The 27,353-nt window shown below is 44.5% G+C and overlaps 1 protein-coding gene across 1 annotated transcript in view; it reads right to left on the reverse strand.

The window, feature by feature from the left end:
* c5 (complement component 5) overlaps window positions 1–27,353 on the reverse strand; it is a 72,709-nt gene that overhangs the window by 11,828 nt on the left and 33,528 nt on the right. The window contains exons 18-28 of the mRNA XM_046346598.1: window positions 21,751–21,835; window positions 21,374–21,459; window positions 20,714–20,862; window positions 20,162–20,398; window positions 19,689–19,749; window positions 18,580–18,669; window positions 17,990–18,202; window positions 17,646–17,724; window positions 17,009–17,261; window positions 16,742–16,913; window positions 16,406–16,611 (exon numbers count right to left, since the gene is read on the reverse strand). Of these exons, the coding sequence (XP_046202554.1) occupies window positions 16,406–16,611; window positions 16,742–16,913; window positions 17,009–17,261; window positions 17,646–17,724; window positions 17,990–18,202; window positions 18,580–18,669; window positions 19,689–19,749; window positions 20,162–20,398; window positions 20,714–20,862; window positions 21,374–21,459; window positions 21,751–21,835 (1,631 nt within the window). The remainder of the gene's footprint in view (window positions 1–16,405; window positions 16,612–16,741; window positions 16,914–17,008; window positions 17,262–17,645; window positions 17,725–17,989; window positions 18,203–18,579; window positions 18,670–19,688; window positions 19,750–20,161; window positions 20,399–20,713; window positions 20,863–21,373; window positions 21,460–21,750; window positions 21,836–27,353) is intronic.

Below are 27,353 nucleotides of genomic sequence, written 5' to 3' on the forward strand. Positions count from 1 at the left end.
ATTCGCTCTCTCTCCCCCGCTACTCTCTCCTCTTCCATCCTATCATCTCTTCCCTCTGCTCAAACCTTCTCCAACCTATCTCCTGATTCTGCCTCCTCAACCCTCCTCTCCTCCCTCTCTGCATCCTTTGACTCTCTATGTCCCCTATCCTCCAGGCCGGCTCGGTCCTCCCGCTCCGTGGCTCGATGACTCATTGCGAGCTCACAGAACAGGGCTCCGGGCAGCCGAGCGGAAATGGAGGAAAACTCGCCTCCCTGCGGACCTGGCATCCTTTCACTCCCTCCTCTCTACATTTTCCTCCTCTGTCTCTGCTGCTAAAGCCACTTTCTACCACTCTAAATTCCAAGCATCTGCCTCTAACCCTAGGAAGCTCTTTGCCACCTTCTCCTCCCTCCTGAATCCTCCCCCCCCCCTCCTCCCTCTCTGCAGATGACTTCGTCAACCATTTTGAAAAGAAGGTCGACGACATCCGATCCTCGTTTGCTAAGTCAAACGACACCGCTGGTTCTGCTCACACTGCCCTACCCTGTGCTCTGACCTCTTTCTCCCCTCTCTCTCCAGATGAAATCTCACGTCTTGTGACGGCCGGCCGCCCAACAACCTGCCCGCTTGACCCTATCCCCTCCTCTCTTCTCCAGACCATTTCCGGAGACCTTCTCCCTTACCTCACCTCGCTCATCAACTCATCCCTGACCGCTGGCTACGTCCCTTCCGTCTTCAAGAGAGCGAGAGTTGCACCCCTTCTGAAAAAACCTACACTCGATCCCTCCGATGTCAACAACTACAGACCAGTATCCCTTCTTTCTTTTCTCTCCAAAACTCTTGAACGTGCCGTCCTTGGCCAGCTCTCCCGCTATCTCTCTCTGAATGACCTTCTTGATCCAAATCAGTCAGGTTTCAAGACTAGTCATTCAACTGAGACTGCTCTCCTCTGTATCACGGAGGCGCTCCGCACTGCTAAAGCTAACTCTCTCTCCTCTGCTCTCATCCTTCTAGATCTATCGGCTGCCTTTGATACTGTGAACCATCAGATCCTCCTCTCCACCCTCTCCGAGTTGGGCATCTCCGGCGCGGCCCACGCTTGGATTGCGTCCTACCTGACAGGTCGCTCCTACCAGGTGGCGTGGCGAGAAACTGTCTCCTCACCACGCGCTCTCACCACTGGTGTCCCCCAGGGCTCTGTTCTAGGCCCTCTCCTATTCTCGCTATACACCAAGTCACTTGGCTCTGTCATAACCTCACATGGTCTCTCCTATCATTGCTATGCAGACGACACACAATTAATCTTCTCCTTTCCCCCTTCTGATGACCAGGTGGCGAATCGCATCTCTGCATGTCTGGCAGACATATCAGTGTGGATGACGGATCACCACCTCAAGCTGAACCTCGGCAAGACGGAGCTGCTCTTCCTCCCGGGGAAGGACTGCCCGTTCCATGATCTCGCCATCACGGTTGACAACTCCATTTTGTCCTCCTCCCAGAGCGCTAAGAACCTTGGCGTGATCCTGGACAACACCCTGTCGTTCTCAACTAACATCAAGGCGGTGGCCCGTTCCTGTAGGTTCATGCTCTACAACATCCGCAGAGTACGACCCTGCCTCACACAGGAAGCGGCGCAGGTCCTAATCCAGGCACTTGTCATCTCCTGTCTGGATTACTGCAACTCGCTGTTGGCTGGGCTCCCTGCCTGTGCCATTAAACCCCTACAACTCATCCAGAACGCCGCAGCCCGTCTGGTGTTCAACCTTCCCAAGTTCTCTCACGTCACCCCGCTCCTCCGCTCTCTCCACTGGCTTCCAGTTGAAGCTCGCATCCGCTACAAGACCATGGTGCTTGCCTACGGAGCTGTGAGGGGAACGGCACCTCAGTACCTCCAGGCTCTGATCAGGCCCTACACCCAAACAAGGGCACTGCGTTCATCCACCTCTGGCCTGCTCGCCTCCCTACCACTGAGGAAGTACAGCTCCCGCTCAGCCCAGTCAAAACTGTTCGCTGCTCTGGCCCCCCAATTGTGGAACAAACTCCCTCACGACGCCAGGACAGCGGAGTCAATCACCACCTTCCGGAGACACCTGAAACCCCACCTCTTTAAGGAATACCTAGGATAGGATAAGTAATCCCTCTCACCCCCCCCCTTTAAGATTAGATGCACTATTGTAAAGTTACTGTTCCACTGGATGTCATAAGGTGAATGCACCAATTTGTAAGTCGCTCTGGATAAGAGCGTCTGCTAAATGACTTAAATGTAATGTAAATGTAAAAACAGTCCTGTAGTTTAGTTTATCCGTAATCAAACTATGTATATGTTTAATCGTATACTTACAACTTGTGCTAAATTAAAATATTATACTGAGTTAAATCCACCAGACTCAGGCGCTAACCTTCAACATGTCTTTACTCCATCACTGTCCGTGTAACAAGTCCCACATTCCTTTACTGATGTGGTGACGTCATATATCAGTACGTCACATCAATACATGACATCCCTCCTTTACTTGGATATGAACTTCAACGTCAACCTGACATACACAACAACACTAGTTCTTTACCTATATAGAAACCTTTGTTTTTACCAATAAACAACTGAAATGTATTCAGTGTCTTATTATTTCTGTTCTCCTAATGGACTTTCCTTTTTAAGCTTTACTTCTAAGCAAAACAAAACAGTACTATTATTATTATTTCTTAATGTAACAAAACATTCTGCACCTTTTTCACAACATAACAAATATTCAAAGTCTTCGCATTTGTCCTTTGTACTTGTCATTTTTCAGTTTATTCTGGTTTTCTTTACCCCTTGCAGTACAGGATAATTAGTTTATGACAAATTCTATTAACTTCTGTGGCAGTTTAATTTGTCTGTGAGACTTGACTGGCTTGGGTGTCCGTGGTCTTTGGGGTGATCCCTCACAAATAGTCTGGTTGGACTCTATGTAATGTCTCAGAGTAGGACTCTGTTCCACAGTCTCTTTCAGTTGTGTGGTGTCCTTTGGTTGTGGATCTGGCTCCTCAATTGTATACCTCTTAACGAATGTTGTATTCCTTGAAAACCTGGTCCTGGTTGGAGATTGAACAACCACATTGTTTCCCTCTTCATTGATCACAGTGTGTGATATCTTTTGAAGGTTGTTGAGAATTTGTGTGTTTTGTCCTGTTTTAGGAGAACCTGGTCTCCGATGTCCACGTCAGAGTGTTTGGCTCTGCGACGGTTGTCTGCATAGATCTTGGATTTCCCTTTCTGCTGAGCATCATATTCCTGTGTCTCCAGGTCACTGTGGTGTAGCTATATCCGGATGCTTCCAGTCCAGCCCCTCAGCTTGTGCAATGCGAATCCGTTTCATGAAGGAGGCATTTTTCCACTCTACTTCACCATTTATTTGTGCTCATTTTGGCATCGTTTTTTCATGCTGTATCCTATTTTCCTGGCAGAAGTTCTGGAACTGGGATAACATGTACTGTGGGCCAAAATCAGATCAGATTGTTAATGGTAGACCATGATGACTGAAAATAGTCTCCAGACTATCAATCACCTTTTTTTGCGGTAGCAGATTGCTTGATATCATTTTCATAATATCTGCTGTAATACAACTACAAGTATTGAGTGTCCTGTTGGTAGTGAAACCAATAGGTCAGTGGTGACGTCCTGCCCCTGGCAGCTCCTGGCAGACTGACGGCTCTGGCAGCTCCTGGCTGACTGACGGCTCTGGCAGCTCCTGGCTGACTGGCGGCTCTGGCAGCTCCTGGCTGACTGATGGCTCTGGCAGCTCCTAGCTGACTGACAGCTCAGGACACACTGGCGGCTCTGGCAGCTCAGGACAGACTGGCGGCTCTGGCAGCTCAGGACAGACTGACGGCTCTGGCAGCTCAGGACAGATGGGAGACTCTGGCAGCGCCGGAGAGGAGGAAGGCTCTGACAGCACTGGACAGGCGGGAGCACCTGTAGGGAGAAGACGGAGAGACAGCCTGGTGCAGGGGGCTGCCACCGAAGGGCTGGTACGTGGAGGTGGCACTGGACAGACCGGACCGTGAAGGCACACTGGAGCTCTTGAGCACCGAGCCTGCCCACCCTTACCTGGTTGAATGCTCCCCGTAGCCAGGCCAGTGCGGCGAGGTGGAATAGCCCGCACTGGGCTGTGCTGGCGAACCGGGGACACCATGCGTAAAGCTGGTGCCATGTACACCGGCCCGAGGAGACGAACTGGAGACCAGATGCATAGAGCGGGCTTCATGGCACCTGGCTCGATGCCCACTCTAGCCCGGCTGATACGAGGAGCTGGAATGTACCGCACCGGGCTATGCACACGCACCGGAGACACCTTGCGCTCCACCATATAACACGGTGCCTGCCCGGTCCCTCTCTCTCTCCGGTAAGCACGGGAAGTTGGCACAGGTCTCCTACCTGCCTTCGCCACACTCCATGTGTGCCCCCTCCAATACATTTTTGGGGCTGCCTCTCGGGCTTCCAGCCGCGCCGCCGTGCTGCCTCCTCATACAACCGCCTCTCGGCTTTCGCTGCCTTCAGCTCAGCCTTGGGGCGGCGATATTCTCCAGCCTGTGCCCCTGGTCCCTTGCCGTCCAGAATCTCCTCCCAAGTCTAGGAGTCCTGCGATCGCTGCTTCTGCTGCTGCTGCCCGTTACCACGCTGCTTGGTCCTTTTGTGGTGGGTGTTTCTGTAACGATCGTATTTGGGAGAAAGAGACGAGGACCAAAGCGCAGCGTGGTAGGTGTTCATAATTTTAATTAAAGGAAGCACTGAACACTAAATCAATACAAAAATAACAAAATTAACAAACAAAACAAAACAGTCCTGTCTGGTGACATACACACGTAACACAAAGACAGAACAAAAGAACTAAGGTCAGAACGTGACACTCGGAAACTCTGTTTTTACATGTGGCACGAAGTATGCATTTAACGCAGCCACAGCCCTGACTTAGTCTGTTGGTTCTCCAGTGTCTGCGAGTGTGAAGAAAATGTCCTGCACAGCTGTCCCAGCACGATCTAGAAGCAAAGCTCTCCTCCATTGTTTTGTAACAGCATCAACTTCACTGGATAGTATTAATCCTTTACCATCTGCGAACAGCTCAAATGTCATCAACCACCTGGTCCAGCGTGGACCTAGCGTAGCAGGCTCACTGTAGCAGTCAAACTGTGGCACATTGTTTTCCATCTTGATTACGCTAACTCACTTTTCAGATTTAACTATAGTTTTCAAACGCTGTCATCTTCGCCATTGTTTAATCCTATACTTACAACTTGTGCTATGTTAATAAGATTTTATACTGAATTAAATCAACCAAACTCAGAGGTAAATTCCAACATGTCTTTACTCCATCATTGTCCGTGTAACAAGCCCCACATTCCTCTACTGATGCGGTGACGTCATCAGTATGTCACATCAATACACGACGGTATAGGCTTTCGCAATGCTGTATCTCTCAATTTCTACGGAACCCAGAGAAGAGAACAGGTTCTCCAACCCTGTTCCTGGAGAGTTACCTTCATGTAGGTTTTCGCTCCAAGTCCAGTTGTAAATAACCTGATTCATTTTATCAACCAGCTAGATTTGTCAGCCAAGCACAAGTTTATCCGAGTAACCTTATACACATGACTTTGAAATATCTTCATGCCTAGAGTAAAACCTCCAGGCTTCCGTCATAGGAGTCAATTAAATGAGGAAAAAAATTGAATTACGGGGGGAGTTTGGAAAAATGAATCCTGTGTGAATCGTCCTCTGGAATAGTGCACATTCTTGGATAATAATTACATAACTAATGTCTCTAGTAATACCTGTCCACGGCAAAGAATAAGCTTATCAGCGTAGAGTGATATTTCTACACACAGCAGAAATATCACTGAAACGTTCTAGTTCCTACACATCACCTTCAAACAAAATAGGCCTTTTATAAGCTAAATTGATGCGGAAATGGGCAGCATCATGCTCATGTCAGTTCTCTAGAACAGTGTTTCCCAAACTCGGGCCTGGGTCCCCCAATGGATGCACATTTAGTTTTTTCCCCTAGCACTACACAGCTGATTCAAATAACCATCAAGCTTGCTAGGTCCTAGCTTGCTATTATGAAAATCAAAGTCAACAATGCCAACAGTGGTGTACTGCCATGTTTATAGGTGAGAGAACAAAAATATATATATATATTTTCTCAATCAAAGTTAGTACCGACAGAATATCCAACACACTATTAAAGTTTATTGTGAAATGGACACAAATTACTTTTTTTGTGTATTACATGATTTTCTTTCTTCACAACGCATTTGTGTACATTACACGAATTCCAATTTGATGTGGCTAACATTAGCTAGGCTAGCAAGGAGGCTAACTAGGCTAGGGGTTAAGGTTAGGTAACATGCTGGCTAAAAAGTAATAAGTAGTTGAAAAGTTGCTAATTAGCTCAAATGCTAAAGTTGTCCGTGATAAGATTCAAACACGCAACCTTTGGGTTGTTTGACGTTTGCGTTATATGCCAACCCATCCTCCCCCGAACAGCCTCCCTCCTATCGTTTCTGTCTTAAGTAACCTACTGTCTTTATCTATGATTGAAAGGCACTGTACACAAAATTGTGTACTGGACATGAACAAAATCAACTTTTTTGTGTGCCTGTCACAAATTTCCAATAAGTAATTTGTATCTTTTTCACAATAATCTGTGATACTGGGTTGTGAATATCATTATAGAATAGGCCTATGCATAAAATGTATCTTCCAATTGCAACGTTTCCCTACACCCACACATATTGTCTCAATATACCATCAAACATCAAGTTATGAATACCTCATTTCAAAATAAGCCATCATCACTGTCAATCGTGAATGATAATTCTTTACGTTTTACCTGTGAAATGTCCAAACTGCATGCCTGCCAATCAAATGATCAATCAGCTTCATGGGAATATGCATTTAGATCTTCTTGAATTACTGGTTTGTGAACACATTAAGCATGTGGAGTTAACAAACTATTAGCCTTTCTTGTAGGCCTATTTTGTTTCAATTAAAGCTTAAATCCTGCCTAGTGGCGCGCCTTGTTGAGTTTTGGCCACATCGGTGTAACATATTATAGGGTACTATGTATATGGGTATACAGTATAGGGTACTACAGTATATGCTATTATATTCCGTTTTGTTAGGCTATGTAAAATACTAATTATTCATTAGGTTACGTGATCATACGAGACATTGATTTAGCTTTGATCTAACTTCAGGCCTACTAAACGAGCATCATTGTAAGAAGTGATACTCTTCTATTTGAAATAATAATCATAATAAGTGGGACTACTATGCTTAGACAACAGATCTTGATGAGGGTTATTTTAAGCGATTTGAGCGGCCTTTGAATCATGGTGCTGAAAGGACAGAACCATAACGAAGTGGTCACATATCGTTCTGGGTTCCACTGCGCAAGAGTGGGTTCACTGTGCAAGAGGGGGTCCGTGGAGTTTTATGAACATCAAGGCAGACACGCAGTGAATTTGGATGCTAGGCATCGTTGGTGTGATGATAAGGTTCATGCGGTGGATCAGTTTGTCAGTATACTCAATAGAGGTGGTGCGTTTCTTTCAGCTAAGCACTCGGACAGTAGGGCGAGTTCAAGTGTGTCGTACATGAGCCCCAAGTCCATAACAAACTGTTTTGAGTACAGCTGTTTTAGCCACCCCTGATAGAGTTTAACTGCACCTGCTTCCTGACTCCCTGCGTCAACGTTACAAGGTGTCTGTTCTTGTTAAGTCGGATTTGACCCGCTCAAAGTGGTCAAGCCCCCAATCGACGGGCCTCTGCACACTCACCTACAGTAATTCAACATTTGTGCCGCTGCCAGAGAGAGAAGACAGGGGAAAAAACTATTTACAGTGCCTTCAGAATGTATTCGCACACCTTGACTAATTCCAAATGTTGTTATTGTTGTGTTACAGCCTGAATTTAAAATGGATAACATTTAGATTGTATTGTACCTGGCCTACACAAAATACCCCAATATGTCAAAGTGAAATTATGTTTTTTTTAAATTATTGCACTATCATCGGATCTATTGGCCGATGTGCAATCACTGGAAAGCAAACTTGATGATCTACGGTCGAGACTATCTTACCAATGGGACATTAAAAACAAATATCTTATGTTTCACCGAGACACAGATAATATAGAGCTTGCTGGGTTTTCCATGCATTGGCAGGACAGAGCAGCTACGTCTGGTAAGACGAGGGGCAGGGGTGTGTTTCTATTTGTCAATAACTACTGGTGTGCAATGTCTAATATTAAATAATTCTCGAGGTAGAGATGATAAGCTGTAGACCAAACTATCTACCTAGAGAGTTCTCATTTATATTATTCGTAGCCGTCTATTTACCACTACAAACCAATGCTAGCACTAAGACCGCACTCAATGAGCTGTATAAGGCCATAAGCGAACAAGAAAATGCTCATCCAGGCACTCCATTGCCCGGGGACGTCAATGCAGGCAAACTTAAATCCTTTTTACCTAATTTCTACCAGCATGTCACATGTGCAGCCAGAGGGAAAAAACTCTAGACCACCTTTACTCCACACACAGAGATGCATACAAAGCTTTCCCTCGCCCTCCATTTGGCAAATCTGACCATAATTCTATCCTCCTGATTCCTGATTACAAGCAAAAACTAAAGCAGGTAGTACCAGTGACTCACTCAATGCGGAAGTGGTCAGATGACGTGGATGCAACGCTACAGGACCGTTTTGCCAGCACAGACTGGAATATGTTCCGTGATTCATCCAATGGCATTGAGAAATATACCACCTCAGTCACCGGCTTCATCAATAAGTGCATCGACAACGTCGTCCCCACAGTGACTGTACGTACATATCCCAACCAGAAGCCATGGATTACAGGCAACATCCACACCGATCTAAAGGCTAGAGCTGGCGCTTTCCAGGAGCGGGACACTAATCCGGACGTTTATAAGAAATCCCACTATGACCTCAGACGAACCATCAAACAGTCAACACGTCAATACAGGACTATGATTGAATCCTACTAATCCTACTCTGACGCTCATCAGATGTGGCAGGGCTTGAAAAATATTACGGACAACAAAGGTAAACCCAGTCGCAAGCTGCCCAGTGATGCAAGCCTACCAGACGAGCTTAATGCCTTTTATGTTTGTTTTCGAGGCAAGCAACACTGAAGCATGAATAAGAGCACCAGCTGTTCTGGATGACTGTGTGATCACGCTCTCCGTAGCTGATGTGAGCAAGACCTTTACACAGGTCAACATTCACAAGGCCCACCGGATTACCAAGGAGTGTACTCAAAGCATACGCGGACCAACTGGCAAGTGTCTTCACTGACATTTTCAACCTCTCCCTGAGTCTGTAATACCTTCATGTTTCAAGCAGACCACCATAGTCCCTGTGCCCAAGAATGCGAAGGTAACCTGCCTAAATGACTACCACCCGTAGCACTCACATCTGTAGCCATGAACAGCTTTGAAAGTATAGTCATGGCTCAGATCAACACCATCATTCTGGAAACCCTAAACCCACTCCAATTCGCATACCGCCCCAACAGATCCATAGATGACGCAATCTCAATCACACTCCACACTGCCCTTTCCCACCTGGATAAAAGGAACACCCATGAGAGAATGATATTCATTGACTACATCTTAGCGTTCAACACCATAGTGCCCACAAATCTCATCACTAAGCTAAGGACCCTGGGACTAAACATCTCCCTCTGCAACTGGATCCTGGACTTCCTGATGGGCTGCCTCCAAGTTGTAAGGGTAGGCAACAACCCATCTGCCACGCTGGTCCTTAGTCCCCTCCTGTACTCCCTTGTTCACCCATGACTGGGTGAACACCAACTTAATGATGGTGTTGGAGCCAAGCATGACTCCAACACCATCATTAAGTTTTCTGACGACACAACAGTAGGCCTGATCATCGACAATGATGAGACAGCCTATAGGGAGTAGGTCAGAGACCTGGCAGTGTGATGCCAGGACAACAACCTCCCCCTCAATGTGAGCAAGACAAGGGAGATGATTGTGGACTACAGGAAAAGGAGGGAGAAACAGGTCCCCATTTACATTGACAGGGTTGGAGTGGAGCGGGTCGAGACTTTCAAGGTCCTTGATGTCCACATCACCAACAAACTATCATGGTCCAAACACACCAGGAGACTGAAAGGATTTGGCATGGTTCCCCAGATTCTCAAAAAGTTCTACAGTTGTACTATCGAGAGAATCCTGATCTGACCGAGGCTGACTATGAAGATAGGTTCAATTTAGGTTCTGAATGAAAGTAAGTATTTTTTGGATGTTGAAATCAGTTTTTTTCTACCCCCTTTTTCTCCCCAATTTCGTAATTGGTAGTCAGTCTTGTCCCATCGCTGTTATTCCCGTATGGACTCGGGAGAGGGGAAGGTCGAGACCATCGTCCTCCAAAACACGACCCTGCTTCTTGAAACACTGTTCGCTTAACCCGGAAGCCAGCCGCACCAATGTGAAACACCGTACAACTGGCGACCGAAGTCTGAGTGCATGCACTGGCCCACCACAAGGAGTCACTAAAGCAAGATGGGACAAGGTCATCCCCAGTCGAACAAACTCTCCCCTAACCTGGACGATAATGGGCCAATTGTGCACCACCTCATGGGTCTCCCGGTCGCGGCTGGCTACAACACAGCCTGGGATCGAACCCGGTCAGTACTGACAACTCAAGCACTGTGATGTAGTGCCTTAGACCGCTGAACCACTCGGGAGGCCCTTGGTTCTGAATGACGTGAAAATATGTAACTAATAGACGTCTATGTTTGGGCCAAATCAAGGCTAGTCCAGACCGGACAAAATCTGATTGGTTAAGATTTGGTCCGGACCAGACCAAAAAACAACATCTGTGGATGTGGAAATCAAGGCTGGTCCGGACTGCACCAAAAAAAAACATCCAAAAGGCGTCAGTGTTGGTCCTTGCTTACTGAGGTGTAGCCTACAGCAGGGATGGGCAACTCCAGTCCTCAGGGGCTGGAGAGGTCTCATACTTTTTCCCCATCCCTAGTCAATACACCTGATGAAAGTAATTGCATTCTAAACTGAAGATCATGATTGGTTAATTATTGGTGTCAGATGTGTTAATTTGGGCTGGGTCACAAGTGTGACACCGATCAGGCCCCAGAGGACTGGAGTTGCACATCCCTGGCCTACAGTGTCGCCTGAAATGACATTTTAGGAATGCCCATCTATGTGGTAGACCTACCGTTTGTAAAACACCAAACAAAAGACGTCCGGTCAAGACAGGACTAAAGAAAGATATCCAAAAGACGTCGGCGTTCGTCCGTGCTTACTGGGGTGTAGCCTACCATGTCTGCCCGAAATTGAATTTTATGAATGCCCATCCATGTGGTAGGCCCACCGTTTGTAAAACAGGTTGTTGCATTGGCTTTATTAGTCCTGATTCCTGTGACTAATCAATTTGACTATTTAAGGTCTGATATCAGCTACCCAACTTTATCAGGCGGAGTTATCCTTGGCCGATTTGCAATGTGTTTACACTGCGGGAAATACAGAAGTTTTTCATTTTCGCTATGATCAGCTCGTGAAAAATTGAAGGATATAAACTTGAAACCACTGATCATGACAATGTAGAGAAAGGGATGAAACTCCTGGACAGCACCTGATTAACATTCAATATTGTCCATTTTACTTTGACCTGTCCTGTTTTTAAGATATGTTGTTTGTTAACATGTCAGTGCATTTTTTTTGATTGGGCCAGATTAGGCTATTTGATCGAAAAAACGTTTCCATTTCATTGCATGTTCATACATTTTATTTCCAGCCTGTAGGCTACAGAAAAGGCTGCATACTCTTTCTACCATCTGCTACATGATTTATGTTAGATCATTTCTTAGACGGAATGTTGGTGGAGCGCCGCAGCGATACGTCTTTTCCTCAATCTGCCACCATACACGGCCGCCTAATCCACAGGAGAAGCTCAGCCATTAACACCATAGTACCCTGCAAGCTCATTATTAAGCTCGGGGCCCTGGGTCTGAACCCCGCCCTGTGTGACTTGGTCCTGGACTTCCTGACGTGCCGCCCCCAGGTGGTGAAGGCAGGAAACAACACCTACACTACGATGATCCTCAACACAGGGGCCCCACAAGGGTGCATGCTCAGCCCCCTCCTGTAATCTAGGTTCATGCTCAGCCCCCTCCTGTACTCGAGGCCACGCACGCCTCCAACTCAATCATTAAGTTTGCAGACGACACAACAGTGGTAGGCCTGGAGGTGATGGCCCTGATGTGGTGCCAGGAAAATAACCTGTCCTTCAATGTCAACAAAACAATGGAGTTGATCGTGGACTTCAGGAGAAGGCAGAGGGAGCACGGCCCCATCCACATCAACGTGGAGAAGGTGAAAAGCTTAAACACCTTCTCATTGTCAACAGTGAAGAGGCGACTCCGGGATGCTGGCCTTCTAGGTAAAGTTCTTCTGTCCAGTGTCTGTGTTCTTTTGTCCATCTTTTTCTTTTTATTTGGCAGTCTGAGATATGGCTTTTTCTTTGCAACTCATTCTAGAAAGCCAGCATCCCGGAGTCGCCTCTTCACTATTAAAGTTGAGACTGGTGTTTTGCAGGTACTATTTAATGAAGCTGCCAGTTGAGGACTTGTGAGGCGTCTGCTTCACAAACTAGACACTCTAATGTACTTGTCCTCTTGCTCAGTTGTGCACTGGGGCTTCCCACTCCTCTTCCTATTCTGATTAGGGCCAGTTTGCATTGTTCTGTGAAGGGAGTAGTACACAGCGTTGTACGGGATCGTCAGTTTCTTGGCAATTTCTCGCATGGAATAGCCTTCATTTCTCAGAACAAGAATAGATTTATGGGGCCCCCTGGGTGGCGCAGTGGTCTAAGGCACTTCTTTAATCAGAACAACCGTTTTCAGCTGTGCTAACATAATTGCAAAAGTATTTTCTTCAATTAGCCTTTTAAAATTATAAACTTGGATTAGCTAACACAAAGTGCCATTAGAACACAGGAGTGATGGTTGCTGATAATGGGCCTCTGTACGCCTATGTAGATATTCCATAAAACTTCTGCCGTTTCCAGCTACTATAGTCATTTACAACATTAACAATGTCTAAACTCTATTTCTGATCAAGTTGATGCTATTTTTTCTTTCAAAAACAAGGACATTTCTATGTGACTCTAAACTTTTGAACGGTAATGTATGTGACCAATCAAATTTGATTTGATTTGATTTCACTAATGAGCAGGCCGGCCCTGCTTGTAATTCTCTCCACTGGCTTCCAGTTGAAGCTCGCATCCGCTACAAGACCATGGTGCTTGCCTACGGAGCTGTGAGGGGAACGGCACCTCAGTACCTCCAGGCTCTGATCAGGCCCTACACCCAAATAAGGGCACTGCGTTCATCCACCTCTGGCCTGCTCGCCTCCCTACCACTGAGGAAGTACAGTTCCCGCTCAGCTCAGTCAAAACTGTTCGCTGCTCTGGCTCCCCAATGGTGGAACAAACTCCCTCACGACGCCAGGACAGCGGAGTCAATCACCACCTTCCGGAGACACCTGAAACCCCACCTCTTTAAGGAATACCTAGGATAGGATAAAGTAATCCTTCTCACCCCCCCCCCTTAAAATATTTAGATGCACTATTGTAAAGTGGTTGTTCCACTGGATGTCATAAGGTGAATGCACCAATTTGTAAGTCGCTCTGGATAAGAGCGTCTGCTAAATGACTTAAATGTAAATGTAATGTAAATGTAATTGCTAAGGACTGGAGAGTTATTCAGGATAAAAAGTCAAAAGAATGGAGCAATGCGTAGAGAAAAGCCTGGTTCAGTCTGCTTTCCACCAGACAATGAGAGATGAATTCACGTTTCAGCAGGACAATAACCCTAAAACACAAGGCCAAATCTAAACTGGAGTTGCTTACCAAGAAGACGGTGAAATTTCCTGCGTGGTCGAGTTACAATTTTGACTTAAAATCTGCTTGAAAATCTATGGCAAGACTTGAAAATTGGACAGAGCTTGAAGAATTTTGAAAAGAATAAGGTGCAACTACTGTACAATTCATGTGTGCAAAGCTCTTAAGAGACTTACCCAGAAAGACTCACAGCTGTAATTGCAAAGTTGATTCTAAAATGTACTGACTCAGGAGTGTGAATACTTATGTCAATTAAATATTTCTGTATTTAATTGAATACATCCGAAAAAAATCTAAAAATATGATTTCACTTTTTCATTATGGGGTATTTTGTGTAGATGATGAGAATTCAGAAATTTGAATGCAGGCTGTAACACAATAAAATGTGAAATAAGTCGAGGGGTATTAATACTTTCTAAAGGCATTGGACCTACCTATAGGCTGCTATTGTCACGTCCTGGTCGAAGTATATTGTGTTTGTCTTTATTTATTTGGTCAGGCCGGGGTGTGACATGGGTTTATTGTGGTGTGTTTTGTCTTGGGGTTTTGTTAGGTATTGGGTGTGTGGCTTAGTGGGGGTATCTAGCAAAGTCTATGGCTGTCTGGAGTGGTTCTCAATTAGAGGCAGGTGTTTATCGTTGTCTCTGATTGGGAACCATATTTAGGCAGCCATATTCTTTGAGTGTTTTGTGGGTGATTGTTCCTGTCTTTGTGTTTGCACCAGATAGGGCTGTTTTGGTTTTTCACATTTCATTATTTTGTTGTTTCTTCATGTATAGTTTTTTCCTTCATTAAAATATCATGAATCATCATCACGCTGCATTTTGGTCCGATCCTTGCTACACCTCTTCGTCAGAGGAGGAGATAGTAGAAAACCGTTATAGCTATAGCCTACATATTTATTTAGTCATTCTATCAATTTTCATGGAATTCTTATTTAGAATTTATCAGAATACATTTTCTATAAATATTTTTACCAACCCCGTGCTACGGCAGCACTACGTCCCTGTAATGCCAATAAAGTTTTCAATTAAACTTTCAAAAGCAGCTCATACATAGAACATGTAAGAATGAAATTCATAGCCATTGAATTATACTGTGCATTATAGGGAAATAATGCACAATCTAGAATGCCCTTTAAGCCAATCAGGGCAACTATTCAACAATGCCAACATTGATGAATACTCATTTTTGATTGGCTAGAGAGTGCATTATTTTCCTATAATGTACAGTATAATTCAATGGCTATGAAGTTTATTCTTACATGTTCTATGTCGATTTTCATAATAGGAAGACTGATGGTTTGGCTCGCTAAGCTAGCAAGTCTGTTTGCTTGGTTACCAAGGCAACTACTGTTGCTGTCTAGTAAACTTGCTAGCTACTTCAGTGGATGTTGAACACATTTCTATCAGCAAATGAAAACATTTCTAGCAGCAAATAATAGCCTTAGTATAAGCAGGATAATCAACTTGGAGGCTCTAAGCGTTCCCTGCGGTGGAAGGTAAGTGGCACACACCTTCCACTTCATGCATTATTTTCCATATAATTCATTGATTATCCATGAAATATTATATACAGTGAGCTCCGAAAGTATTGGGACAGTGACACCTTTTTTTGTTTTGGCTCTGTGCTCCAGCACTTTGGATTTGACTAAAGTAGGGACTAATTAACTTATATGTTTTTTAAAGTAGTCAAAAGTTTAGTATTTGGTCCCATATTCCTATCACTCAATGATTACATCAAGCTTCTGACTCTACAAACTTGTAATGATGAGTGAGAAGTTACAGACGCACAAATGGTATACACCCAAGACATGCTAACCTCTCACCATTACAGAAACAGGGGAAGTTAGCATTTTTGTGGGGGTATGATACTTATGCCTCTAACTTTCTCCATCATTATTCCCGATTCAGTCAGAATTATCTGTAATCATGGTACCATCCACATTCATGTTAGAAACATATTATATTCTTATTTACAATAAAAGTGACTCCCAAAATGACACAATACATTATTTACCATTCATTTCTATTGGGAACATAATAATCTGAAACACAAACAAAACAAACAGCAAATGCATCTAACAAGTTTAAAGACTCACAAGCTTGATGTAATCATTGCGTGCTAAGAATATGGGACAAATACTAAACTTTGGACAACTTTAATAAACATATAAGTTAATTAGCCCCAACAGTGTTGGTCCCCTAAAATGGGGGGACTATGTACAAAATGTCCTAAATGACAAATGAAAAAATACTTGTTATGTATATTGAGACCTGGGTTCAAATAGTAGGCCTATTTTGTTTTCTTTCAAATACTTTAACTGCACTTGTTTGAGCCGGTCTGGCGTACTGTAACCAATGGAATAGTGCAAACCATGCCCATTTTGCATTTCGTTCAGGCAGGCTCAATCCAATGCTGAAAGAATATGAAAGTAAATACTATCTGATACCAGTGTTAGTATTGCTATGGAACCTGAGTTGAGTGAAAGCCCCCTCCATAGCGCTGGTCCTGGGTCAGCCAGTTGATGATGGGCAGGGCGTAGTTGTGTTTGGCTTTGATCAAGCCTGTGAGTAGGACGTAGGAGGTGGTCTCCACGGCCTGGGCCGATGCCTTGTCAGGCTTTAGCGGGTTCAGACGGGCATCTATCTCATGCCAGTAACGATATTCAACTGGGTTTCCTTCACAAGAAGACACAAGAGTACAGACATCACAAGATTATACTGATAATTTGGAGCTACAGTATGTTCTACATTGAATTCTAAATTGTATCCAAGTAACTTTCGCCTCAGATTCCACACCACTTCGTACCTTTTTCCCTGGCTTGCTTCTCAAGGCCATCATACAGGATCACGGATTGCATGCTGTCCCTGTCGTTCAGTGTGAGAGCATAGGCAGCCACAGCTTTCGCATACAGGCTTTTCACCCGGGGAGCATGATCAGAGATGTAGCCAGCAGCACGTTTCAGAGCCAAACTAATCTCCTGAGGATAATCACACAAGTCTAGGTTACCACATGGTACTGGAAATATTAGAGCCTATATTTGATAGCCTACTTCCACATTTGCTATAGCCTCACCAGCAAGCCACAATTTTCCACCGCCATGGCAGTCTTGATCCCAATCATGACGAAGGATGTAAAGAATACTGATTGATCCACGGAATCTACACTTGCACCCTGTACTCTAGGACAGAAGGAGAATTCACGGAAGGAACCATCATCATTTTGAGCCTTGTAGATCAGCCAGAAGAGGGAGTTAAGCAACATGTCACTGTCTACTTTGACGTATTTGTCCACCTGTCCCAAAGTCTTCACCACAAGAGCTGTTAACCTACAGGAGAGTTGGCCACAACAACACAACAAGGTGAGGTGCATGAGACAGCGTTAGTTTCTTCTAGCCTAGTTGCTGACCCATACTGTATGTACTGTATACATGCTGACTGGCATCAAGAAGGAACAACAGAAAGATGACAACATCATTGTTCGGCTACATTTACACAGGCAGTCCAATTCTTAAATGTTTCCCACTAATTGGACTTTGACCAATCACATTAGATATTTTTCAGAGCGGATCTGGTTAAAAGACCAATTAGTAAAAAAACTATCCGAATTGGGCTGGCTGCCTGTGGCATGACAATGATAGGGAAGTTGGCTACAGCACACAGTATGGGACCAGGCTCTGTCTGTTCAACCCTATACCAAGCAGCAGACTCACCATGTACTAGCCTCCTTGTCTTTCCACATGCTGTAACTAAATTCACGAGGCCTCTTAAAAGATAGGATGCTTGTGATGCCTTAACGACACAGAACAACAACAAAAAAACACAATTGAGCAACACCAATTCAAAGCTCATGAAACAAAAAGATTACAATTTTATTTAAACTTTGTTTTACCAAATGTTGAAGTTAGGAAACTTTTTTGCAAGGAGGACTTAGCAAACAAAGGAGCAAGGGATTCTAAACAACATGTTCCTGTAGAACAGGATAATAATGTAATGTTGTGTTCACATTTGTATTTTAGAGAAACAATAAGTGTAAAAAAAAGAGTGAATCTCCCACCCTCTCTGATCTTCCTCTTAAGCTCCAGGGGACTGTTGTGTTCCTCTAGGCCCATGATGTCCCAACGGCCCGTGGTCTCCAGGTAGTGATAGACAAAGTAGATGGGGAGAACTCTCATGATCTCGCCCTCAGCGGAGCCACTGGGTAGGTTGACAAGCTGGCGCAGGCCATCAGGGTTGTTCAAGATAGCCAGCACCTCTCCCAAAATCTCACCTAAAAGATGTGGTGAGGAGGATACAGGCTCATTTAAATGCAAGATGGAGAGGGAGGAAAAGGAAGGAGTGATAACAATTAGACACAATAACAAAGATTACGATAATGAGGTAAGGTTAGGCTATGAGATTACGATTTCTACAATTATTTTAGGCTAAAAAAAGAGCAACTGGGTGCAATTCACAAATCTTACGGCACAACTTATTGATATGAACTTAAAGACATGATCAATAACTTGATATTGTAGAGTTTCAGAAATTATACACATTTGTATAATTTCTGCTGTTGAAGTTCTGCCACATTTGAGGAAACAAATAGATATCACAGTGCAACCTCTATAGCATACCATATCATTACAATAGAATAGAATAAAATACCATTAATAGTAAGGAGACGTTCCACAGAGGTCTTAGGCACCAGTTGTGAAGGAATGGTATTACTGAGTTCTATCTTCCTGCTGGCGGTGCCTGATACACACAACACAGAACATACATCAGCAGTTGGGAGAAATGATATCAACAATGGCTAACAAGTCGAATGTCTATGTGTGGAGCATGTGCATCCAATGGAATGCTTTGTTCATCAATTTGTTTTGTTTTTCCAAGAAAAGACAGCCCAGCATTACAGAATATTTATTGTTTAGAAGTGATGATCCATAGGAGGCTGGTGGGGGAGGACGGCTCATAATAATGGCTGGAATGGAGTAAATGGAATGGACTCAAACACATGGAAACCATGTGTGTGAAGTGTTCCATACCATTACATTTATTCCGTTCCAGCCAATACTATGAACCTGTCCTCCCCAATTAAGGTGCCACTAGCCACCTGTGATAGAGATAGAAATTAAGCAGGCAGAACCATGACACAGAGGTTTGGAGAGTATACTAAGAAAGATATTATAGTTAATGTACTGTATATCTGCAGTAGCTTTAGGACACAACATCGGGAGTCTGTGTATTAGTTGAACTCCCTGAGTTGTGCATCTTTCTGGTGGGTGGCAATGGAAAATAAGCCAACCACAATATAGCCGGTTTAACCACCCCAAAAAATCCTGTCTACAAAGGTATATGTATAATCTCTAGAAACTCTACTTACAGACTAAAGTGAATTGTGTCCAACTTTTGTCCGAACCACATCATATTCCTGCTGAGTTAAACAGTGGGCTGACATTACACCAGGCACTTCACGTGAAACTTCCTACCACAAAATCTACCATATGGAGGTTCGGACAAAAGTTGGATTCAGTTGTTGATTTGATAGCGAGGGATACATTTCACTTTACGTCTGGTAAGTAGAATTCCTACAGCTTATACATATGCCTTTGTTGGCTTCTGTTGACAGGAAAAGTATTTTTGGTGAAGCAGGATATATTGTGGTAGGGTTATTTTCCTACACCACACACCAGAACGATGCACAACTCAGGTCCAATACACAGACTGACAATGTTGTGTCCCAGCACTAATGTGAACTAGCATTGAGCCCATACCATAAAGACCCTGTGGGTCCAGTTTTCCTCCGCTGAGTTCCTCAGTCCTGATGCCTTCAGGCTGATGAAAAGACAGATAATACACAGCTTTTAAAACATCATACTGTCATATACTGTACATAATATACTGAACGTTCTGTGTATGTAATCACAATATTCATTAGGTAGTTGCAAAGATGTTAAAGAGATATTTTACTGAAAAAACATATTATCGTTTTTTTCTCTCGATTGCAGTCAAAAAATGTTTTGCATGTCATCAGTTTTCAAGATAGAGCACTTAGTAAAAATCTAAAAGTGTGATGATGATGCATTTTGTGTCAGTTCCATTTTGCATCATCATCCCGCCCTTTTGTTTTGTCATATCCTCAATAATACCAGAGGGTTCACAACTGTATAATGGTGCGGATGACGCTCATTCTAGTACAGTTAAGTGCAGAAGTAGCAGCAGTTGAACTAGTCGCCTATAAGCTTACCACTACACGGATCGTCTTCACAATTTGGTCGTTGAACCTTGGCTTGTCAGTGCGTAAGGTGAATGTGAGAGTGTGACTCCCCACTTCCAAGGCCATGAGAGTGAAGGTGACAAGACCAACTGAGCCGCTTTCCAACAGAGTGGTCTTGTCACAGTTGGTAGTCTTTATGCCGTCATCTTTCGTTGGTTTTCCTTGGAACAGGCACACCCCTGCCCCAGCGGTCAGAGTTACACAATACTAGCCACGGATGATACAGACAGAAAGAAGAATGGAAGCAATAAGATGCAAGTAAATCAGTACTTAAAATGGGCAGGTATACACCGGTACTGAATACCAGTAACTTGATTTTTGACTGCTTGAGTACCGGCACATCCTACAGAATATTGTCTTCACAAAAAACAGTAATACTGGCCCTTATTTCATTCCACTTCAAGCACATCATAAATTCATCAAAATATGCATTATATGATAAATGTTTTCAATCCTAATGACATGAATAATGTTTTTATTATTTTCAATGCATTTCAATAGAACCTCATTTACTGGCTTCACCTTAATATTGTATTCTGCCTGGTTATAGACGGAGCCTCGCAGCTCGATCTGCTCTCCACGCACCATGGAATAGGGCAGGGGCACATCTACACTCACTGCCTGAGTAACTGAGACCTTGATGGGGTCCGCCACACAGATCCCTGAGCTCCCTGGGAAGAATAAGAAAAACATTAACAACAAAACCGGGGTGACTAAGGGTTGATTCACTCTTCTGTTTTGAGCCAAGCTTTGCTGGCCTGGCTACACAACTAAAATGGCAGCGGGGAGCCATGTAGCTCATACAGGAGTGCTACAGGAATGATAAAGGCCTAGGGACCAATTTAAAAATATATATATATTGTGATTTATCAGGGAATGCTGAATGACCCACATCAACCCTACTTCCCTCGGCTATGACAACTACCATAGTTGCTGGAACTGTGCTGGAAAGGACAATGTGTAGAGAAAATACTAGAGCCTGCATGGTACGGTTCGGGTTGGCACAATGTGTGAAAGGGGTACAACTGACTGTGTAGAACAGTGGCTAAGGACTCCAGCAAAGATAGTTGCTATTATATGGATGAAAAAATAAGATTGCTTGGTGTGTTGAATGATTGTGGTAAATGTACCTAATTTCTCCTGTAGGTGGTGCTAGACGTCAGTATTTGTTCACCAACTTACCCTCCTTCTTGAACACGCCAACAGCTTTTATCTCCCAAGTGGTCAGAGAGTCTGGGAGATTTCTGTTCAAGGTAATCTGCCCTGACCTAGTTGATGACAACAGTAACACACTTTCTTGGCCTCAGGTCAACCAAGACACAAGGGCCACTGGGCTAGCACACTCCCCTTTTAGATACTGTTAGATAACGGTACTTTCAATTAACATAGAGAATACAATTGTTAAATCTGTCTTTCATTATTGTCTCACGTAACTTACTTTGCATTAATTGTCAACCTTAATGTTCCATATTTAATATCTCTTCCAGGTAAGAAGATATATTTAATTTATAGTTTGTTTATATTTTTTATGCTATGCCAAGAACCTTTGTTTTTCTCACCTGACTGGTTGTACTTCCCATAGCCAGCTCTCTGGGAAGTAGCTGCGTATCTGAGTGGGCATCAGGTCAAAGAGAATAGCCATCTCTGCATAGAAAAGGCAGGGATTGTCAGTTAAAACACAACTATGCTGACCCTCAACACAGGGACCCTCAGGGGTGCCTACTAAGTCCCCTCCTGTACTCCTTGTTCACCTGCGACTGCATGACTCCAACACCATCATTACTTTTGCTGATGATACAATGGAGCTCCCTGCTATCCAGGACCATTGTGAACCAGAACAGGACCACAAAAAAATCCACAGGATCACAACAGGGACTACCCACTGGGCACACACTGGTTGATTCAATGTTGTTGCAACGTAATTTGTCAATGTATTGTGACATGGAAACACTCCGAATTTACTTTCACATACAGCTTGTACAAGAAATTTTTGAGGAGTTACTGTTCAATGTTATTTATGTAGTCTACGCAAATTAGTATGGAAGCTGATCAATGTCAAAATGTGTTGACATGATAGCTCAGCTGAATTGTACACAGTTTGCTTCCAAAGTTAAGCAGAGTACATAGAGGTAGGCATCTGGATGGTGGACTTGTTCTCACAGATGTGCATTACCTCTCATACAGCAGTAGAAGTCAATGTCCAGGCAGAAATCGTTGGACTGTGGCTTCAGATTTTATTTCAAGGTTGATAGCTTGACATTGAAACAATGACATTGATAAAAGAATACAATTTTATTATCAACATTGAAACAAGGGAAAATCAAATGTGTGCCCCATTTCAAGAAACTATGTGTATGTCGCACATCAGTACTTTCCAGGAGAGGCATTTGAATGTTTATTTGTATTTTTATCGAAATACATTTTTGGGCAGAAATGCCCTCTGGAACATATGAATTTACGTATGCCTTAATTTGTATGCATCTGTAAATAATTGGTTTAGCCAGGGAAAAATACAGGAACCTTCCCACTAGCCATGATTGGCTGAGATAATGGATTGGCTGGACATGCCGAGAGATGAGTTTGGAGAATGCTTCTGTCTGTAACGTGAACTGCTAAGTGTGTGTCCTACTGCTCTCTCTTCGTCCGCCCACGTGTTCTCGCACACCCCGAGAGCGTCTGGTCAGCGGGGTGGTGGCACCGGGATCCTCATCTCTCCCAAGTGGTCATTCTCTCTTTCCCCCTTACCCATCTGTCTATCGCCTCCTTTGAATTCCATGCTGTCACAGTTACTAGCCCTTTCAAGCTTAACATCCTTATCATTTATCGCCCTCCAGGTTCCCTCGGAGAGTTCATCAATGAGCTTGATGCCTTGATAAGCTCCTTTCCTGAGGACGGCTCACCTCTCACAGTTCTGGGCGACTTTAACCTCCCCACGTCTACCTTTGACTCTTTCCTCTCTGCCTCCTTCTTTCCACTCCTCTCCTCTTTTGACCTCACCCTCTCACCTTCCCCCCTACTCACAAGGCAGGCAATACGCTCGACCTCATCTTTACTAGATGCTGTTCTTCCACTAACCTCATTGCAACTCCCCTCCAAGTCTCCGACCACTGCCTTGTATCCTTTTCCCTCTCGCTCTCATCCAACACCTCCCACACTGCCCCTACTCGGATGGTATCGCGCCGTCCCAACCTTCGCTCTCTCTCCCCCGCTACTCTCTCCTCTTCCATCCTATCATCTCTTCCCTCCGCTCAAACCTTCTCCCACCTATCTCCTGATTCTGCCTCCTCAACCCTCCTCTCCTCCCTCTCTGCATCCCTTGACTCTCTATGTCCCCTATCCTCCAGGCCGGCTCGGTCCTCCCCTCCCGCTCCGTGGCTCGATGACTCATTGCGAGCTCACAGAACAGGGCTCCGGGCAGCCGAGCGGAAATGGAGGAAAACTCGCCTCCCTGCGGACCTGGCATCCTTTCACTCCCTCCTCTCTACATTTTCCTCCTCTGTCTCTGCTGCTAAAGCCACTTTCTACCACGCTAAATTCCAAGCATCTGCCTCTAACCCTAGGAAGCTCTTTGCCACCTTCTCCTCCCTCCTGAATCCTCCTCCCCCTCCCCCCTCCTCCCTCTCTGCAGATGACTTCGTCAACCATTTTGAAAAGAAGGTCGACGACATCCGATCCTCGTTTGCTAAGTCAAACGACACCGCTGGTTCTGCTCACACTGCCCTACCCTGTGCTCTGACCTCTTTCTCCCTCTCTCTCCAGATGAAATCTCGCGTCTTGTGACGGCCGGCCGCCCAACAACCTGCCCGCTTGACCCTATCCCCTCCTCTCTTCTCCAGACCATTTCCGGAGACCTTCTCCCTTACCTCACCTCGCTCATCAACTCATCCCTGACCGCTGGCTACGTCCCTTCCGTCTTCAAGAGAGCGAGAGTTGCACCCCTTCTGAAAAAACCTACACTCGATCCCTCCGATGTCAACAATTACAGACCAGTATCCCTTCTTTCTTTTCTCTCCAAAACTCTTGAACGTGCCGTCCTTGGCCAGCTCTCCCGTTATCTCTCTCTGAATGACCTTCTTGATCCAAATCAGTCAGGTTTCAAGACTAGTCATTCAACTGAGACTGCTCTCCTCTGTATCACGGAGGCGCTCCGCACTGCTAAAGCTAACTCTCTCTCCTCTGCTCTCATCCTTCTAGATCTATCGGCTGCCTTCGATACTGTGAACCATCAGATCCTCCTCTCCACCCTCTCCGAGTTGGGCATCTCCGGCGCGGCCCACGCTTGGATTGCATCCTACCTGACAGGTCGCTCCTACCAGGTGGCGTGGCGAGAATCTGTCTCCTCACCACGCGCTCTCACCACTGGTGTCCCCCAGGGCTCTGTTCTTGGCCCTCTCCTATTCTCGCTATACACCAAGTCACTTGGCTCTGTCATAACCTCACATGGTCTCTCTTATCATTGCTATGCAGACGACACACAATTAATCTTCTCCTTTCCCCCTTCTGATGACCAGGTGGCGAATCGCATCTCTGCATGTCTGGCAGACATATCAGTGTGGATGACGGATCACCACCTCAAGCTGAACCTCGGCAAGACGGAGCTGCTCTTCCTCCCGGGGAAGGACTGCCCGTTCCATGATCTCGCCATCACGGTTGACAACTCCATTGTGTCCTCCTCCCAGAGCGCCAAGAACCTTGGCGTGATCCTGGACAACACCCTGTCGTTCTCAACCAACATCAAGGCGGTGGCCCGTTCCTGTAGGTTCATGCTCTACAACATCCGCAGAGTACGACCCTGCCTCACACAGGAAGCGGCGCAGGTCCTAATCCAGGCACTTGTCATCTCCCGTCTGGATTACTGCAACTCGCTGTTGGCTGGGCTCCCTGCCTGTGCCATTAAACCCCTTCAACTCATCCAGAACGCCGCAGCCCGTCTGGTGTTCAACCTTCCCAAGTTCTCTCACGTCACCCCGCTCCTCCGTTCTCTCCACTGGCTTCCAGTTGAAGCTCGCATCCGCTACAAGACCATGGTGCTTGCCTACGGAGCTGTGAGGGGAACGGCACCTCAGTACCTCCAGGCTCTGATCAGGCCCTACACCCAAACAATGGCACTGCGTTCATCCACCTCTGGCCTGCTCGCCTCCCTACCACTGAGGAAGTACAGCTCCCGCTCAGCCCAGTCAAAACTGTTCGCTGCCCTGGCCCCCCAATGGTGGAACAAACTCCCTCACGACGCCAGGACAGCGGAGTCAATCACCACCTTCCGGAGACACCTGAAACCCCACCTCTTTAAGGAATACCTAGGATAGGATAAGTAATCCCTCTCACCCCCCCTTAAGTTTTAGATGCACTATTGTAAAGTGACTGTTCCACTGGATGTCATAAGGTGAATGCACCAATTTGTAAGTCGCTCTGGATAAGAGCGTCTGCTAAATGTCTTAAATGTAAATGTAAATGATAATCTGGTCTACCTCAGCATTTTTTAAAAAGATGTTATGAACAACTGAAAAAGTTTTGCTACTGCTCTCAACATTGCTGCCCTGAAGTTAATAGCGCTATCGACAAAGCTCAGTGGGAAAATGTTGTGATGGACTACTTTCTGGAGGTTGATTGTGCCATGCTGACTCTTTCTTACTGAAAATGAATCAGACAATGAGGAAATCCCTGATTAGGTAAAAACATTTTAATTGAACCAGACATTGTAGTCTACTGATGACAATGGTGTGGAAGAAATTATATTGTTGTCACGGAGTTGACCGGATTTTGAAATCAGTGGAATGCCCAGTGGAAGCAGAGAGATGATTGCCAAATACAGAGTCCAAAAAGAGAATATAGAAAGGAGGCTGTTGTATAAAAGACCTGTCTATTGATTACATCTTCAAACTAAGTGAAACCTTGGCATCCATGACAGAGGGAGAAGCATTCATCCATGTATAGGGAGGGGTAAAGTGCCCAGCTACATTTTCAGATATTATACATTTCAAATTTTGTCAGAAAGTTGTTTTCATTGCAAATTAAAGTGTACTGTAAGCTAACTAGCTAATGTTAGCTGGCTGGCTTGCTAGCTAATGATCTGTGTAGGAGCTCTAGAAAGAAGCCAGAGTTCCCGAGTTGGAATTCCGAGTTGGATGACAGTTCAAATCGATTTTTTCCCAGTCAGAGTTTGTTTTTCACGGGATTATGGATAATTGTTCAGCTAGCTAGCTAAATTTCAAAACAAAATACTCCACTATGCAAGTAACCATTTAACTGTACTGTTTACACCTTCTGTATCCTGTGCATGTGACAAATAAACATAGATTTTATTTGATTTAGTGTGATTACCAGAGACGTTAATGTGAAGAACAACAAGACATGCACCAAAGTCAGATTAGGATATATCAAATCAAAGTTTATTTGTCACGTGCGCCGAATACTACAGGTGTAGACCTTACAGTGAAATGCATACTTAGGCTCTAACCAATTGTGATTTTTTTTTATTAGGTGAACAATACATACGCCAAGAACTAGATAAAGTTTATTTTGTTACTACTTTAAACACTTTTAGTCTTGAAATCGTTGGTTGTGAACGATGCTGAATGGGTGAAGAAAAGGAGGAGCTCTCCAGTAGGTCTATCAAAATATTCACAGGCCATTTTCTCAAAAATGGGGTTAAAAGTTTATCAACTTTCAAAGCATAATTACTTTTTCATTGTTCCTCAACTGCAGTGTATGCTATACCATTTTCTAGCTCAGAGTCTCTACTTTGATCCAATGTAAAAAATAAAAAAATAAAAATGTTGCTAAATAGGACCAAACACAGGTGGTGGGTCACATACATTACCAGTCAAAGGTTTGGACACACCTACTCATTCAAGGGTTTTTCTTTATTTTTACTATTTTCTACATTGTAGAATAATGGTGAAGACGTCAAAACTATGAAATGACACATATGGAATCATGTAGTAACCAAATAAGTGTTAAACTAATATATATAAATATATTTAATATTTGAGATTATTCAAAGTAGCCACCCTTTGCCTTGATGACAGCTTTGCACCCACTTGGCATTCTCTCAACCAGCTTCATGAAGAATGCTTTTCCAACAGTCTTGAAGCAGTTCCCACATATCCTGAGCACTTGTAGGCTGCTTTTCCTTCACTCTGCGGTCCAACTCATCCCAAAC

Source organism: Oncorhynchus gorbuscha, linkage group LG04 (assembly GCF_021184085.1).
Source record: "Oncorhynchus gorbuscha isolate QuinsamMale2020 ecotype Even-year linkage group LG04, OgorEven_v1.0, whole genome shotgun sequence".
Lineage (NCBI taxonomy): Eukaryota > Metazoa > Chordata > Actinopteri > Salmoniformes > Salmonidae > Oncorhynchus > Oncorhynchus gorbuscha.